General features: G+C 42.9%; 1 protein-coding gene and 8 non-coding genes across 13 annotated transcripts; 8 read left to right on the top strand and 1 right to left on the bottom strand.

Moving 5' to 3' along the window:
* Window positions 1-2,284: 2,284 nt before the first annotated feature.
* On the bottom strand, window positions 2,285-16,986 carry LOC125545385 (uncharacterized). 5 transcript variants are annotated; one of them, XM_087513561.1, is made up of 7 exons: window positions 16,641-16,984; window positions 15,293-15,482; window positions 12,891-13,229; window positions 11,444-11,719; window positions 8,578-8,641; window positions 3,531-3,737; window positions 2,285-3,007 (listed from the first exon to the last, which is right to left on the bottom strand). In XM_087513561.1, exons 1-2 carry the CDS (start codon window positions 16,882-16,884, stop codon window positions 15,313-15,315), a joined length of 414 nt encoding a protein of 137 aa, XP_087369687.1. In that variant the 5' UTR covers window positions 16,885-16,984; the 3' UTR covers window positions 2,285-3,007; window positions 3,531-3,737; window positions 8,578-8,641; window positions 11,444-11,719; window positions 12,891-13,229; window positions 15,293-15,312. The 5 variants fall into 5 exon arrangements, with proteins under 5 accessions (XP_087369687.1, XP_087369686.1, XP_087369689.1 ...); XM_087513560.1 differs by lacking the exon at window positions 8,578-8,641; XM_087513563.1 differs by lacking the exon at window positions 8,578-8,641 and having other exon boundaries at window positions 15,293-15,580; window positions 16,641-16,982.
* TRNAQ-UUG (transfer RNA glutamine (anticodon UUG)) lies at window positions 4,846-4,917 on the top strand. Its single transcript has one exon. It is a non-coding gene; the product is annotated as a tRNA-Gln (tRNA).
* Window positions 5,894-5,965, top strand: TRNAQ-UUG (transfer RNA glutamine (anticodon UUG)). Its single transcript has one exon. It is a non-coding gene; the product is annotated as a tRNA-Gln (tRNA).
* Window positions 6,835-6,906, top strand: TRNAQ-UUG (transfer RNA glutamine (anticodon UUG)). The gene has a single exon. It is a non-coding gene; the product is annotated as a tRNA-Gln (tRNA).
* Window positions 7,857-7,928, top strand: TRNAQ-UUG (transfer RNA glutamine (anticodon UUG)). Its single transcript has one exon. It is a non-coding gene; the product is annotated as a tRNA-Gln (tRNA).
* On the top strand, window positions 8,835-8,906 carry TRNAQ-UUG (transfer RNA glutamine (anticodon UUG)). The gene has a single exon. It is a non-coding gene; the product is annotated as a tRNA-Gln (tRNA).
* On the top strand, window positions 10,433-10,504 carry TRNAQ-UUG (transfer RNA glutamine (anticodon UUG)). Its single transcript has one exon. It is a non-coding gene; the product is annotated as a tRNA-Gln (tRNA).
* On the top strand, window positions 13,339-13,410 carry TRNAQ-UUG (transfer RNA glutamine (anticodon UUG)). Its single transcript has one exon. It is a non-coding gene; the product is annotated as a tRNA-Gln (tRNA).
* Window positions 14,341-14,412, top strand: TRNAQ-UUG (transfer RNA glutamine (anticodon UUG)). The gene has a single exon. It is a non-coding gene; the product is annotated as a tRNA-Gln (tRNA).
* Window positions 16,987-17,559: the final 573 nt, after the last annotated feature.

Here is a 17,559-nt window from a genome sequence, read left to right as displayed (position 1 = left end):
CCATCTCAAATATGGCATATGATCGAAAGTTTTCCGGCAAAATAAATAAATAAATATATAATACAAATTTTGTCAGTTAAATTGCTGATCTAGGCGTGCCTTACGGGGTGAAAGGAGATGGTTTGTTGCTGGTGGATTTTATCCTCTTCCTCTCGAGTACATGAGTCGGCACGCATGACGAAGCCGCAGCCATCAGCTAGCTAATCCCTATGGAGAGCTAGCTAGGGGCAAGTTGGAGACGTCCGATCAGGCGAAGATCGCCTGAAAGCGGACCGGGGACGGAGACCAGACCGTGCATGCATGGAAACCGACCTGCAAAGACCGGCGATCGCGCTCACGCTCACGCTCATCACCGCCGTCAAATGGCATCTTCCCGGCCAATGGCAAGCTGCCCAGGCCGCCGCCACCACCGTCGTCCATCGGCGTGGTGTGGTTGTCAACGGCCCAGCAGGGGTCACGGCTGACCCAAGCGCGTGAAGCCGCGCAGCGAGACAAGCGACGGGTAAAAGGGCGGTGGATGATCACTGCAACTTGAGAGGTGACTGATGAGTGATAGGGGATGGGAGGACGACGACGGGTCAGCCAGTTCACACCCGGGTCACGGATGGGGGTCAAAGCTGCCTGCCGTTTTGAGGCCCTGGCACGGCCACGGCTCGCGCGGGGAGCTCTGCCGTCGGCGTCGGAGGCATCGTAGGGCGCCGTCGTCGGGCTCCGAACCTACGGCGTCTAGCTAGGGCCGGAAAATGGTTTTGTTTCCGAGCGCACATTGTTACTTGTTCGATAGCGATATCATGAAGGTCATAGCAGGCAAAACACCGCATTTATTCCTGAATTATTTCACTATTTTCGGTGATGCGCATTCAATGGAAGGAGACGTTTTCGTCGACGACGAGATGCCTACGATAATTTCGTAAATTTCAAGATGATATGTTGGCTAAGCCTTTCAGAGGTGCTCATAGGGATAGGATGTGTGTGTCTGCATTCATAAGGATGAATGTATGCGTGTGTATATGAGCGCTTGCGTATGTACCGTGTTTAAGAAAAAAAAAAGGGCGAAACGCTAAGGAGAAAATTGCATTGTAGATAACCAAGAAAATGCTGAGACCATGCAACTTCGCATTTTCCCCCGGGCCATGCAGGTCTATTCCGTTCAGAGCAGACAATTCTGAGGTCTCCGTGAGCGTTGGCGTCTACTGACTGAAACCGAACATAAGGTCCAAAGCAGAATTCTGAATCTGTGGCCAACCAGGAACGTTGACATAACACTGAAAACGGGAAGCTGAACCCCCGGTAAAACAGCGCCACAATCAGCGGTCAGGCACAGCTATGGTTACAACGATTGCTAGAGTCGGCAGAATAAGCTAACACCAGTATGATATCCGGACGTAACGACAGACATCACGGGTCCTCAAGGCTAGGCACCTCGAGGCCCCTTTTTTAAGACTATAGCCACGCGTTCGCCTGATAAGGCAAACACCCTTGCACGAAACCGCAGACGACCATGAAAATGCTGACACCATACAACACCGGATTTTCGCTGGACCATGCAAATCCACTCAGTTCAGAGCAGACAATTTTGAGGTCTTCAGAGTCTGGGACGCAACGTCCAGCGCAGAGTTCCGAATCCAGAAGCCCGGCCAGGAACGCTGACAGAGACACGATCAGCAGTCAACCACGGATATGCATCCGGCGTCAACAGAAGTTCATGTCGGCAGCGCAAACCAACTGAATGTGCTCAGTCGAGGTAGAAAATGCTTCATGGCCTGACTACTTTTACGAAACAAATGTGAGAATTAAATTCAGCAGTAACAATATTCAGGACCAATATTGCACGAGTTAGATCTGCATCCAAGTCAAATTTGAATGTCCTCGGAAAGTCATGGTGAGCAGTGACTGAAATGAACACGGGAGAACATGAAAGCAGGGGCATGGGAATTACAGGTCGCATCATAAGTACTCCCTCCGTTCCAAATTACTCGCAGAAGTGAATGTATCTAGAACTAAAATACATCTAGATACATCCATTTCTATGACGAGTAATTCAGAACGGAGGGAGTTTTCCACATCATCAAGTTACAAAAAGAATCATACCAACATCATCATAAGACTAGCAAAAAGAAACCCAAATGAGACACCCATGAACAAATTGGTGGAAAACACCCATGAAAGCAGCAGTCAGTTGCTGCCTCTCCAGATTTGGCCTGAACTAATCAGTCATCAGCTTAGGTATCCATATCGGTAGCATCTATCCGAAACAAATAACACCAAAAAATTCCAGATGAGGTAGGGTGCCGCACCAATTCATTAATAGAAAAAACCGCAGACACAAAATGGTGGAAAGCACTGATGGAAGCAGTTCAGCTCAAGAAGCATGAAAGGCATTTTGTTCATGCCTCTCCAGATTTGGTCTGAATTAATCAGCTCATCAGCTTAGCTATCCACATAATACTACCAGCATCTATCTGATCACACACTGACTACTGAGAGCTTCTCTACGAGATGACAGTACGTATTTTAAAGCTGACACACTTGTAATGTCTAACAATGAGATATGCAATTTCGCAGTTCTTTGGGCCTGACTCTAGTGTAGACTAGAGTCTTCAGCCCCGACTCTAGTGCCATACCACTTCTCTTAACTGCCGGAACCTGTCCATCTGTATTCGCTGTTTGTCTAGAAACGAAGGCTGTCCCTTCCATCTCATCGCTGCCACTGCCCCCCGTTTCAATATCAATGTCTTCATAATCATATCGACGTGAGAATGAGATCTTCATAATATCAACACCAGTATCCAGTCATCTTCCACTTTTGCATGGCGAGCACCAGCTGGTTCATCTTCTACCTCCCCAACACGGTTGGCTGGTGGAGCTCTCACTTCCTCTTGTATGTATGTCTGGAACTTGTGCTTGGAAGCCTGTACCTTGGTGCAGAAGACTTCTAGAAAGTTACTTAGGCATCCTTGATCATAGACGTTAGGCCTACCACCTGACAGAGATTCTCGTACGTGGTCTGAAATACCAAAGTACCTATATCAGACATTAGGATTTAGGAGCAATGCACTGGAAGGAAACTACAGTTACTAACTTCAGACTGAAGGAGCCACTGTGCAAGAACTCAAAATATTGTACACTTTCAAAAAGGCACATTCAGGACCTACAGTTACTAATTTCAGATTAGTAGCTCCAACCAAACGTACCCCTTTGCCACTGCTTACGGTGGAGATTGAACTGAACTACCTATTTCCATAGATGCGTATAGCCGTATACCCTAGTTCTTAAAAAGGGACAACAATGCCACATTAATATTCTATTCTAGCAATGCGAGTGAACATGAAGAAGCAACTGCAATGGCCACTAGCGAGTCAGGCTGCATGTGGATGTGGGCTGTCCGTGGTGCCCACGTCCAAACCCACATAATGTGTGCGTGGACACCCACGGGTTGAGCGCCCGAAGATGTGGGATATGTGGGCTGTTCGGCGGGCGCCCGCATCGAACCCGCTTTTCACAGCCACGACGATGATGCAACCGTGTACCTCTGACCGCAACGCCTCGGTCCAGCTCCAATGCTCCACCATGGCTGCCGCAGTGCCGCCTTCTACCTCCGCGTTGGCCGTCGCAATGTTGCCATCCAGCGCCGCCATGGCTGCTGCAGCGCTGGCGTCTACCTCTGCCATGGCCTGCGCCGCATTACCTCCGCCGTGGCCTCCACTGGGCCGCCGTCTACTTCCACATATGAGAGCCTGAATAGAAGAAAAGGATCAATCCTGTCAGATGTGAGTTGTATCCTCGAAACAAAGTTATGTCTGTCAGTATGAAACCACGGCATGGCCTAGAACTGAATGCAGACAGTATAGCAGTAATTATTCCCATGTTATTCCTCACTATTCATCCTGCAGAATAGATTTGTTCAGTTAAAATCCTAGTGCATAAGTCATCTACCATTAGTACATGGATAAGTAGTCCTGGTGATAGTTGGAGTCTGTCAGAGGAAAGTTAGGACCGGCAGAGTATAAGTCATAGCAGGCAGGAGAGCTCACTGGCGGTGCATCTTTGTACTACTCAAGTTATAGCCTATGGACACTGTTCTGTACTGCGACTAGCTTGCCACTGCTGCTCACATCGCTGTGGAGTAAGTGGGTATGCGGCAGCCCGCGTAGTGCTGCATAAATTATGTGGGCAGCCTACTTAATCCAACATAAATTATGTGGGTAGATACGGCGTCACACGGGACGCCCGCAGGTCGTCCCACTTACAGTGACTAGCGAGTGGTTGAAAGCACAGCTGGCCCATCAACACAATAATCCTTCAAAGTCATACTGAATGGATCAACCACATTACTTTTTTCCAAATTATCATGCCTCAAACACCTAGTAAATCCTAATAGCAACCCAATGAGACAAAAAGATCGTACCCACGCAATGGAGCCTTTGGCTAAAATAAAATGAAAAGAAAAAAGTAAATAAGTCATTCATCGGATATTCCTTGCGCCATTTAGCTGCCAAGTGGCAACCAGCAGCAAGTCCAAAAAGAGAGTAGGACATTTAATAAGAACTAGTCAATGTGTACGTGCAATGCACGTTAATTTAAAAGTATATTAAGTGCATGCGGATATTGAGTAGGATATTATTTGCGTGTTATTATGTGATTAGCACTATATTTGGCATGAAATTAACTGCACGCTAAACGTGTCGAGCGCTCGACATTGAAGCAGTCTAGGTCGTTGGATTGACATGATTTGATGGCCGAGATTAACTGGATCTGCCCCTTTGGGTATAGATGTAAAGAAACAATATTGTCTGTAAGCCAAATGAAAGATATATAATCATCAGTGGATCACGCTCAACAAATGGTTTCGTAGTGTAGTGGTTAGCACTCCAGACTTTGAATCTGGTGACCTGGGTTCGAATCCCGGCGAGACCTACATTTTTAGCTGGCATTTTAGTTTTTCCATGGTACAATGTACTCACATGTTTATGCCATTTAGTACTGGAGAAAAATATTGCTCACAATATTTTAGCTGACATCTAGTGTTTCCAGAGTAGAATGCACTCCTGCTTTTGCCGACATTTAGTATTTCACTGGTACAATGTACCCAGACCATCCATGGTACAGATACTCACAGTCTAGAGGCTAATAACACTTGAAACACACCTCTCTGTCTTCTGATTTACATTGGTGTGACTATAGCCTCGCCAAAATTTACAATTCACTATCAAGAAAGGCAAATTCCCTGGACCCTGCACAAGCAGGAGTTAGGTGCACTGAGCTGCCCTTTTATCAAGAAAGGCAAATTCAATACCTATAGTCACTAACTTCAGATTAGTAGTTGCAACCGAACATACCCCTTCCCCTCTACTTACGCTGGAGACTGAACTGAACTACTTATTTGCCTAAATGCGCGTACCCTTGTTCTTAATATGGGACATTAATGCCTCATTAATATTCTATTCTAGCAATGTGACACAGATCCGTACACTCAAAAACTTGTATTCTAGCAATGTGAGTGAGCATGAAGAAGGAACTGCAATGGCCACTAGCGAGTAGTTGAAAGCACACCTGGCCAATCAAAACAATTATCCTTCAAGGTCATACTGAATGGACCGACTATATTACTTGTTCCAAATTATCATACCTCAAACACCTAGTAAATCCTATAGCAATCAACGAGACAAAATGACGTACCCATGCAATGAAGTATTTAACGAAAATGAATTGAAAAGAAAAGAGAAAATAAGTCACTCATTGGATATTCCTTGCTCCATTTAGCTGCCAAGTGGCAACCAGAACTAGTCCAAAAAGGCAGAAGGACATTTAACAGGAAGCATCGAGTAAAACAATATTTTGTCTGTAAACCAAATGACAGATATATAACCATCGTGGATCACACTCAACAAATGGTTTCGTAGTGTAGTGGTTAGCACTCCAGACTTTGAATCTGGCGACCTGGGTTCGAATCCCTGCGAGACCTACTTTTTTAGTGGCATTTTAGTATTTCCATGTACAATGTACTCACATGTTTTTACGACATTTAGTATTGGGGAAAAATATCGACTCACAATTTTGTTTGCTGACATTTAGTGTTTCCACGGTACAAATACTCAGGTCTAGAGGCTCATAACACTTAAAACATCCCTGTCTTATGATTTATATTAGTGTGACTATAACCTTACAGTACACTATCAATAAAGGCCCATTCAGTACCTATAGCCACAAACTTCAGATTGGTCATTGCAAACCGAAGGTATCCCTTCCCCACTCTTATGGTGGAGACCCAACTGAACTACTTATTCCCATAGATGTGCATACCCATGTTCTTAAGATGGAACATCAATGGCTTATTAATATTCTATTCTAGCAATGTGTTGCAGACTCATACAAGAACTCAAAATATTGTATTCTAGCAAGGTGATTGAACATGAAGAAGGAACTGCAATGGCCACTAGTGAGTGGTTGAAAGCACATCTGGCAATCAAAACAATTATCTTCAAGGCCATATAGAATGTATCGACCATACTACTTTTTCCAAATTATTGTACCGCATACACCTGGTAAATCCTAAGAGCAACTCACTGACACAAAATGATCGTACCCAGGCAATGGAGCCTTTGGCTAAAATGAATTGAAAAGAAAAGAGAAGTAAGTCATTCATCAGAAATTCCTTACTCCATTTAGCTAACAAGTTGCAACCGGAAGCAAATCCAAAAAAAAAACATAAGGAAATTTAAGAGGAAGCGTCGAGTAAAGAAACAATTTTTTTCCTCAAAAAAAAAGAAACAATATTTTGTCTGCAAACCAAATGACAGAAATATAACCATCAGTGAGTCACACTCAACAAATGGTTTCGTAGTGTAGTGGTTAGCACTCCAGACTTTGAATCTGGCGACCTGGGTTCGAATCCCGGCGAGACCTACATTTTTAGCTGGCATTTTAGTGTTTCCATGATACAATGTACTCACATTTTTTTATGACATTTAGTATTTGGGAAAAAATATTGACTCTCATTTTTTGCTGACATTTATTGTTTCCAGTGTAGAATGTACTCCTATTTTTGCTGACATTTAGTATTTTCCTGGTACATGTACTCAGAGCTTCCATGGTACAAATATTCACAGTATAGAGGCTAATAACACTTGAAACATACCTCTGTCTTCTGATTTACATTGGTGTGACTATAGCCAAAATTTACATTTCACTATCAAGAAAGGCAAATTCCCCGGACCCTGCGCAAGCGGGAGCTATGTGCACCGAGCTGACTTTTATCAAGAAAGGCAAATTCAGTAACCGTAGTTACTAACTTCAGATTAGTAGCTGCAACCAAACGTACCCCTTCCCAACTACTTACGCTGGAGACTGAACTGAACTACTTATTTCCCTAGATGCACGTACCCTTGTTCTTAAAATGGGACATCAATGCCTCACTAATATTCTATTCTAGCAATGTGATGCAGACCCGTACAGTCAAAATGAGCATGAAGAAGGAACTGCAATGGCCACTAGCGAGTGGTTGAAAGCACAGCTGGACAATCAAAACAATTATCCCTCAAGGTCATACTGAATGGACAGACTATATTACTTGTTCCAAACTATCATACCTCAAGCACCTAGTAAATCCTATAGCAATCAACGAGACAAAATGACATATCCATGCAATGAAGTATTTAGCTAAAATGAATTGAAAAGAGAAGAGAAAATAAGTCATTCATCAGATATTCCTTGCTCCATTGAGCTGCCAAGTAGCGATTGGAACTAGTCCAACAAGGCAGAAGGAAATATAACAGGAAGCATCGAGTAAAGAACAATATTTCGCCTGTAAGCCAAATGACAGAAATATAACCATCGGTGGATCACACCCATCAATTGGTTTCGTAGTGTAGTGGTTAGCACTCCAGACTTTGAATCTGGCGACCTGGGTTCGAATCCCTGCGAGACCTACTTTTTTAGTGGCATTTTAGTATTTCCATGTACAATGTACTCACATGTTTTTACGACATTTATTATTGGGGAAAAACATCGACTCACAATTTTGTTTGCTGACATTTAGTGTTTCCACGGTAGGATGTACTCCACTCCCGACATTTAGTATTCCCCTGGTACAATGTACCCAGACCTTCCATGGTACAAATACTCAGTCTAGAGGCTAATATCACTTAAAACACCCGTCTTCTGATTTATATTGGTATGACTATAACCTTGCCAGAATTTACAGTACACTATCAATAAAGGCACAGTCAGGACCTATAACCACAAACTTCAGATTAATCACTGCAACCGAACGTATCCCTTGCCCACTTCTTATGGCGGAGGCCGAACTGAACTACTTATTTCCATAGATGTTGTATACTCATGTCTTAAGATGGAACATCAATAGCTTATTAATTTTCTATTCTAGCAATGTGTTGCAGTCCCATTCCAAAACTCAAAATATTGTATTCTAGCAATGTGACTGAACATGAAGAAGGAACTTTGCAATGGCCACTAGTGAGTGGTTGAAAGCACATCTGGCAATCAAAACAATTATCCTTCAAGGCCACACAGAATGTATTGACCATGTTACTTTTTCCAACTTATTGTACCTCATACCTGGTAAATCCTAATAGCAACTCAACGGCACAAAATGATCGTACCCACGCAATGGAGCCTTTGGCTAAAATGAATTGAAAGAAAAGAGAAGTCATTCATCGGATATTCCTTGCTCCATTTAGCTGCCAAGTGGCAACCGGAAGCAAATCCAAAAAAACAGAAGGAAATTTAAGAGTAAGCGTCGAGTAAAGAAACAATATTTTGTCTGCAAGCCAAATGACAGAAATATAACCATCAGTGAGTCACACTCAACAAATGGTTTCGTAGTGTAGTGGTTAGCACTCCAGACTTTGAATCTGGCAACCTGGGTTCGAATCCCGGCGAGACCTACTTTTTGAGCTGGCATTTTAGTGTTTCCATGGTACAATATACTCACATTTTTATGACATTTAGTATTTGGGAAAGATATTGACTCTCAATTTTTAGCTGACATTTCGTGCTTCCAGGGTAGAATGCACTCCTATTTTTGCTGACATTTAGTATTTCCCTGGTATACAATGTACTCAGAGCTTCCATGGTACAAATACTCAGTCTAGAGGCTAATAAAACTTGAAACATACCTCTGTCTTCTGATTTACATTGGTGTGACTATAACCTCGCCAAAATTTACAGTACACTATCTAGAAAGGAACATTCGGTACCTATGCTTGCTAACTTCAGATTAGACGCTGCAACCCAATGTGCCACTTCCCCACTGCTTATGGTGGAAACTGAACTGAACTACTTATTTCAATAGATGCTCATACCCTTGTTCTTAAAATGGGACATCAATGCCTCATAAACATTCTATTCTAGCAATCTGATGCAGATATGTACAAGAGCTCAAAATCTTGTATTCTAGCAGTGTGTGTGAACATGGAAAATGAACTGCAGAGGCCAATAGTGAGTGGTGGAAAGCCAAGATGGACAATCAAAACAATTAACCTTCAAGGTCATACTGAATGCCGACCACATGTTCCAAATTGTAAGGAACTAAGGATAGGAAATGTCTTCACTATGTTCTCCATGTATCATCATTCCGGCAAGAGGTTTATTGCAATAAAGTTTGGGCTACAACTTCGTTGCTAAGTCGGCATTACCTCTGTCGTAAAATTGTCGAAGGGGGTGGACCAGTTAAGCGCAGATTCAGTCCTAGGATAGTCAGAGCGGTAAGATGAGATGATAGCGGCAGGCAGTGAGCTAGATGGAAGAAGTGCAGGGGAATGTATGGTTACAACTACTGACCATAGTTGTGAGATATCGGAGACGTTAAGAAGGGCGACTCAACCACGACGACAACAGTGCTAATAGAAACAATGCTTTTGCCATGTGCTTATTTTTTAAGGTGCTATAGAATAAGTTGTGGAAAATCCACTACTGGCTAATCATGTTGAAGCTATATACATTTTGTTATCCAATGGTTGTCCCAATGCATCTCCTCTCATATGTTGTGTGCTAAGTGCATAATATATATCCTTGAAGCTTAATAAGCAGATTAAGGCATAGCCTAGTGGTGGGAAGGGGCTGATGCCTTCACACCCACCCAGGGTTTGTTGCACCAATTATACTGTAGGGGCCTCCCTTATAGTCTTTCAGTCAAAAAAAAAAAGAGAGAGGAGAAAAAACACCAACCAAACACTAAACACCTAATAGCAGCTCAATGAGACAAAATTATCGTACCCACACAATGGAGCTTTTGGCTAAATTTTTTTTAAAAAAGGTATTTGTCGGATAAATTTAGCTGCCAAGTGGCAAATGGAAGTAAGTCCAAAAAAAGGGGAAGGAAATTTAAAAGGAACCATCAAGTAAAGGAAAATATTCTAGCTGTATGCCAAATGACAGAAATATAACCATCAGTGTACTACACTCAACAAATGGTTTCATAGTGTAGTGGTTAGCACTCCAGACTTTGAATCTGGCGACCTGGGTTCGAATCCCGGCGAGACCTACTTTTTTAGCTGACATTTAAGTATTTCCATGGTACAATGCACTCACATTTTTTTCTGGACATTTAGTATTCGGAAAAAATATCAACTCACGATTTTCCAGCTGACATTTAGTGTTCCGGGGTAGAATGTACTCCTATTTTTGCTGACATTTAGTATTTCCTTGGTAGAATGTACCCAGAACATACAAATACTCACAAGTGAAAGAGAAGTGTATACCTACTAACTTCAGATTAGTCGCTGCAACCAAATGTACACCTTCCCCACTTATTACAGTGGAGACTGAACTGAACTACTTATTTCGATACCGTTGTAATTAAAGTGAGACATGAATGCCTCATTAATATTCTAGTCTAGCAATGTGATGCGCCGACCCGTGCAAGAACTCAAAATATTGTATTCTAGCAATGTTAGTGAACATGAAGAAGGAACTGCAATGGCCATTATCGAGTGGTTTAAGGCCCAGCTGGGCTATCAAAACAGTTAACCTTCAAGGTCATACTGAATGGACCGCCCATGTCATTTGCTCCAAATTGTAATGATAAGTGAAAAGGTCTTCTCTACGTTCTCTTTGTATAATCATTCCGGTAACAGGTTTACTGCAATAAATTTTGGGCTACAACTTGTTCATGTGGCCATCTACCGATTATGGACATGCTTGTGACAGCAGCTCGCAATCCTAAGTTGGAAAGGCAATGCTAGTGTACTGATTTACATCACAGACCACTAAGATGGTCTATTGGTCACAATTTAGGTGCAACACAATTTATAAGTGCAAGAAAAGGATTCTCTCTTGAGTACACACCTATTCCTCAAATGACAACTGGGGAAATAATAGCCCCATGCCAAATGATAAGACAAAAAACTATTTGAAGTGACCAAGTAAACCAACTTTGTCACCAAAATTAAATGCCAGAAGATATGAGAAGAGACATATGTACCTCGCATAGAAGAGTGAGAATTAAGTAGTTGATTGTCACATTCCGATACAGAGCTAGCGTAAAGCAAATGAGCAGAATAATGTGATGCAGCAGAATTCCAGGAATCTATCCACTGTATAGTCGGTAGCGGAGCATATCCAATTGGCCATAAGCAACGTGGCCACACGAAAAGCACAGAGCAGAATATGCTCCAATCCAACTGCTACCAACTAATTCTTCATGCTGAAACATTTCTCATGGCCCTTGTACGCCATTGGCACAACAGAACAAAGATAACTGCAAATCGAGATAGGAGTGAGATAAAGTCGATCAACAAGCCTAAGAATTAATAACATATGGCAGCATCAATGGAACAAACTAAAGAGATAAATGTTTACCAAAAAGAGACATAGTAAGCTTTCGAGAATATGCAGTGCACCTACGAGTCATCCATTTAAAAGAAGGATCAACAATTTTACATACTGCGGAGGGAAGGCTCTACAACTTCCTAACTATCTTGAGAGAAAGAACAGCACCTCTAAATCTAATGGCACATATCCGACCGTCTAGGACATAAAATTTCCATTTCTATCTTTTTGCTTATTCGTTGTCAATTCTGTGCGACAGATTTACTGGTAATAAGTACTCCCTCTGTCTCAAAATATAAGATGTTTTTATACTCCCTTTGTATCAAAAAAATGTCTTACATTTTGAGACAGAGTGAGTACCTGCGAAGTAGTGGTACATGAGAAGTAATGTTGTGAGAAAGGTAGTGCTCTAAAAGTCACCCACCTAGTGCACCTAGAGGGCCCCCAGGCACTAGGTGACACCCTTCCTGCTAGCCATTTGTTCCTCCTAGGCCCACCTAATTGGTGTTTAGGCACTAGGGCCAACTAGAAGACAAAATGGAGATATTTGCCGTCCAAGCTCTAAAACACTTTATACCATTACCTTTCTTTTGAAGGGTTGGCAATTTTGTATGAAAAACATGGATGTATCTGCACGCAAGGCCATTGCATGGTTGCCACATTACTTGGAAGTTGGAACCGACAACCTCTAGAAGTCAAACATGCTATAAACTAGCAAACAATATGGGCTTTGAGAAATCTTGCACAATTTCAACCAATCAAAGCTCAAATGGAGACAATTCTCGACAGCACAATGAAGCAGTATCGCAGTAACTAACAAGACTAACTCTGAGTAAATAACTCATGCTGCTCCCTTTTGTTCAGGACTCCAGGGTCGAACAAATTCCATCAAGCATCAACAAGTTTACCAACTGATTAATCTGCCGCACCCTATCTATCCCCAAATTCGTGAAATGCTTGAAGTCAACTGGCCAAAATGCTTGAAGTCAACTGACGTACGCTTTCTTCTAGTCGATTAACCCAAAGCGCATGTATGGGAAAAGCTACAGGGCGAAATGTGAGGATTCGGAGAGGGGGTGAAACAGAGAGAGGGACCAGACCTGAGGCCGAAGTGAGGGGGGAGTGGAGGAGCGGGAAGGCAGTGTTCACGAAGAGTGGCGCGGACGGCCGTGTTGGCGGCCTGGAAGAAGGCGAAGCCGGCGGCCACGGCGGCCCCGCACGCCGATCTCAAACCCCACCGACACGGCCCACAGCACTAGCGTCGCAGCGGAAGAAGGTGCTCGTGTCGCCCGCGCCGGCGCGACGGGGCGGCATCCCGTCTTCCGTCATGGCGAGCCGAGAGCCGCACCCGTCCACACGCTAGCCGGCTAGCCCCTCCTCTCCTCTTCGTCGGATATTCCTTTCTCCATTTAGCTGCCAAGTGCCAAACTGAAGCAAGTCTGGAAAAAGGGAAGGAAATTTAACAGGAATCATCGAGCAAAGAAACAATATTTTGTCTGTAACCCAAATTACAGAAATATAACCATCAGTGGATCACACTCAACAAATGGTTTCGTAGTGTAGTGGTTAGCACTCCAGACTTTGAATCTGGCGACCTGGGTTCAAATCCCGGCGAGACCTACTTTTTTAGCTGGCATTTTAGTATTTCCCTTGTACAATGTATCAATACCTGGGTTCACATTTTTTATGACATTTAGTATTCAGGAAAAAATATTGACTTGAAATTTTTGCTGACATTTAGTGTTTCCAGGGTAGAATGTACTTTTACTTTTGCTGACATTTAGTATTTCCCTTGTACAATGTACCAAGACCTTCCATGGTACAAATACTCAGTCTAGAGGCTAATAGCACTTGAAACATACCTCCGTCTTCTGATTTACATTGGTGTGACTATAACCTTGACAAAATTTACATTAAACTATCAAGAAAGGCACATCCAGGACCTATATTACTAACTTCAGATTAGTCGCTGGACGCTGCAACCAAATGTATCCCTTCCGCACTGCTTACAGTGAAGGCTGAACTGAACTGCTGATCCACAGAAGTGAGATATCTGAGATGTGTAAAAAGGGCGACCCTACCACAACGAGGGTGGTGCTAATAGTAACAGTGTTTTTCCATGTGCTTATTTTTTAAGGTCCATAGAACAAATTGTGGAAAACCCACTACTGACTAATCATGATGAAGCTAGATAAATTTTGTTATCGAATGGTTCTCCCAATGCATCTCCTCTCATATGTTGTGTGTTCTTAAGTGCATAATATATATCCTTGAAGCTTAATGATGAAGAGAAAACACCAAACAAACACTAAACACCTAGTAAATCCTAATAGCAGCTCAATGACCATGCTATGGAGCCTTCGGCTAAAATTTATTGGAACAAGAAGGTAGTCGTCAGGTGTTCCTTGCTCCATTTAGCTGCCAAGTGGCAAATGGAATAAGTTCAAAAAAGGGAAGGAAAATTAACAGGAACCATCAAGTTAAGGCAAATATTCTGGCTGTAAACCAAATGACAGAAATATCACAATCAGTGTACCACACTCAACAAATGGTTTCGTAGTGTAGTGGTTAGCACTCCAGACTTTGAATCTGGCAACCTGGGTTCAAATCCCGGCGAGACCTACTTTTTTAACTGACATTTTAGTATTTCCATGGTACAATGTAGTCACATTTTTTCCTGAAATTTAGTGTTCGGGTAAAATATCGACTCACAATTTTTAAGCTGACATTAGTGCTTCCAGGGTAAAATGTACTCCTATTTTTGCTGACATTTAGTAATTCCTTGGTACAATGTACCCAGACCTTCCATAGTACAAATACTCACAAGTGAAAGAAAAGTGTATACCTACTAACTTCAGATTAGTTGCTGCAACCAAATGTACACCTTGCCCACTGATTACAGTACCGATGTTATTAAAACGAGACATCAATGCCTCATTAATATTCTATTCTAGCAATGTGATGCGTCGACCCGTGCAAGACCTCCAAATATTGTATTCTAGCAATGTTAGTGAACTTAAAGAAGAAACTGCAATGGCCACTATTGAGTGGTTCAAAGCCCAGCTGGGCAATCAAAACAGTTAGCCTCACAAGGTCATACTGAATGGAGTGACCATATTATTTGTCCTAAATTGTGATGAATTGATAAAGTGCAAGGTCTTCTGTACGTTCTCTTTGTATCCTCATTTACTTCAATATTGGGCTGCAACTTATTAATGTGGCCATCTACCGGCTATGGACATGCTTGTGCCAGCAGCTCGCAATCCTGAGTTGGAAAGCAATGCTAGTTTACTGATTTACATCAAAGGCCACTAAGATGGTCTGTTAGTCACAATTTAGGTGCAATGCAACTTATAAGTGCAAGGAAAGGATTCTCTCGAGGCAAACTGGGCAAACAGTAACCCCATGGCAAATGATAAGGCAAAACTATATGAAGTGACCAAGTAAACCAACTTTGTCAACAAAATAAAATGCCAGGAAATATGAGAAGATATATATGTACCTCGCACAGAAGAGTGTGAATCAGGTAGTTGATTGTCTCATTCCGATACAGAGCCAGCGTAAAGCAAATGAGCAGAATAAGGTGATGCAGGAGAATTCCAGGAATATCCGTCCACTGTATAGCTGGTAGCGGATCATATCCAATTGGTCATAAGCAAAGTAGCCACATGAAAAGCACTTAGCAGAATATGCTGCAATCCAAGTATCCAACTGTTATCAACTAATTATTCATGCTGAAACATGTTCTCAAGGCCCTTGGTACACCATTGGCACAACAGAACAAAGATAACTGCACATCAAGATAGCAGTGAAATAAAGTCGGTCAACAAGCCTAATAAGAATTAATTAAAATAACATATTGCAGCATCAATGGAACATACTGAAGAGATAAAAATTTACCAAAACAGGACAGAGTAAGCTTTCGAGAATATGCATTACACCTACGAGCCATTATGTTTAAAAGAAGGGTCAACAGTTTTACATACTGCGGAGGGAAGGTTCTACAACTTCCTAACTATCTTGAGAGAAAGATTTAGCACCTGTAAATCTAATGGCACCTAACCGACCATCTAGGACATAAAATTTCCATTTCTATCCAAAAAAAAAAATTTGCTTAGCCATTGTCAATTCTGTGCGACAGATTTACTGACAATAAGTACATGAAAAGTAATGTTGTGAGAAAGGTAGTGTTCTAAAAGTCAGCCGCCTAGTGCACCTAGAGGGCCACCAGGCACTAGATGACACCCTTCCTGCTGGCCAATTTATCCCTCCTAGGCCCACCTAATTGGCGTTTAGGCACTAGGTGCTGATTTGCCGCCCAACTAGCAGACAAAATAGAGATATTAGCCACCCAACTAGTGAACTCCTATAAACACACGCTATACCATTACCACTCTTTGAAGGGTTGGCAATTTTGTATGAAAAAACATGGAAGTATTTGCACGCAAGGCCATTGCATGGTTGCCACATTTATTTGGAAACTGGAACTATACAGCCTCCATAAACAGCAAGGTAGCAAGCAGTATGGTCTCTGAGAAATCTTGCACAATTTCAACCAACCAAAGCTCAAATGGAGACAATTCTCAACAGCACAAGGAAGCAGTGCCGCAGTAACTAACAAGACTAACACTAATAGTGCATAGCTCATGCTGCTCCCTTTTGTCCAGGGCCGAATAGATTGCATCGAGCGTCAACGAGTTTAACTCATGATGTGCCCTCTCTATCCCCAAATTCGTAAATCGCTGGAGGTCAACTAGGCGTACGCTTTCTTCTACTCAAAGCACGCGTACGGGAAAAGCACGGAACGAATGAGGGGTTCGGGGAGGGGGGGGGAGGGGGGGAAGCCGGACCTGAGGCGGAGGTGAGTGAGGAGTGGAGGAGCGAGACGGCAGCGTTGACGAAGAGCGGGTCGCGGGAGACGGCGGCGCGGACGGCGGTGTTGGCGGCCTGGAAGAAGGCGAAGACGGCGGCCACGGCCACCAGCTCGCGGCGGCCCCGGGCGCCGATCTCGAACCCCACCGACACGGCCCACAGCACCAGCGGCGCAACGAAGAAGGAGCTCGTGTCGCCCGCGCCGGCGCAACGGGGCGACATCCCGTCTTCCGCCGTGGCGACCCGAGAGCCGCACCCACACGCTAGCCTCTTCCTCGGCCGCGTGGGCCGCTCGCTTGCTTTCCGGGCCTGGGACCCGACATGCGGGCCCCACCCTAAGGAGAGAGAGAACCGATCCTTCGAAATCTGAAACGAACGTAATTCGATCTAGATTAGATAATTGCCCGCGCCTTACATTCTGCTACTCCATGATTAGTCCGTGATTGCACATCTATTAAATTGATGTGCAAAAATTTTAGCAAGTTTTTGTATGTGATCGCCATGAATTACCGGCCATCTTATTTGGTAATAACTTAATGACTTACTAAAAAATAACTGTTTTTGGTAAGTTAGTAAACATGGGACAATTGATTCCATGTTGGCAAAAAACCAATGAAGGAAAAAATCAAAAAGAAGAAGGAAAGAGGAAGACATATATAAGAAAGGTTGGACAAAATAGAGGTGAAATGGGAATCTTACTTTCTTTTTTCAGTATATAAGTTTTTGTATGCAATCGCCGTGAATTACCGGCCATCTTAGAACTTAATGAATTACCAAAGAAAATAACTATTTATTTTGGTTAGTTAAGAAACATGGGACAATTGATTCCATGTTAGAAAAATCATTAAAAATGCCTTAAAATCAGAAAAGCAAGGACATACAAAAACATAAATTTGG

Source organism: Triticum urartu, chromosome 3A, assembly GCF_056163025.1.
Source record: "Triticum urartu cultivar PI428250 chromosome 3A, HENAU_Tu73, whole genome shotgun sequence".
NCBI lineage: Eukaryota > Viridiplantae > Streptophyta > Magnoliopsida > Poales > Poaceae > Triticum > Triticum urartu.
The sequence above is the reverse complement of the archived record's forward strand: the minus strand, read 5'-3'. Positions and strand labels throughout refer to the sequence as shown.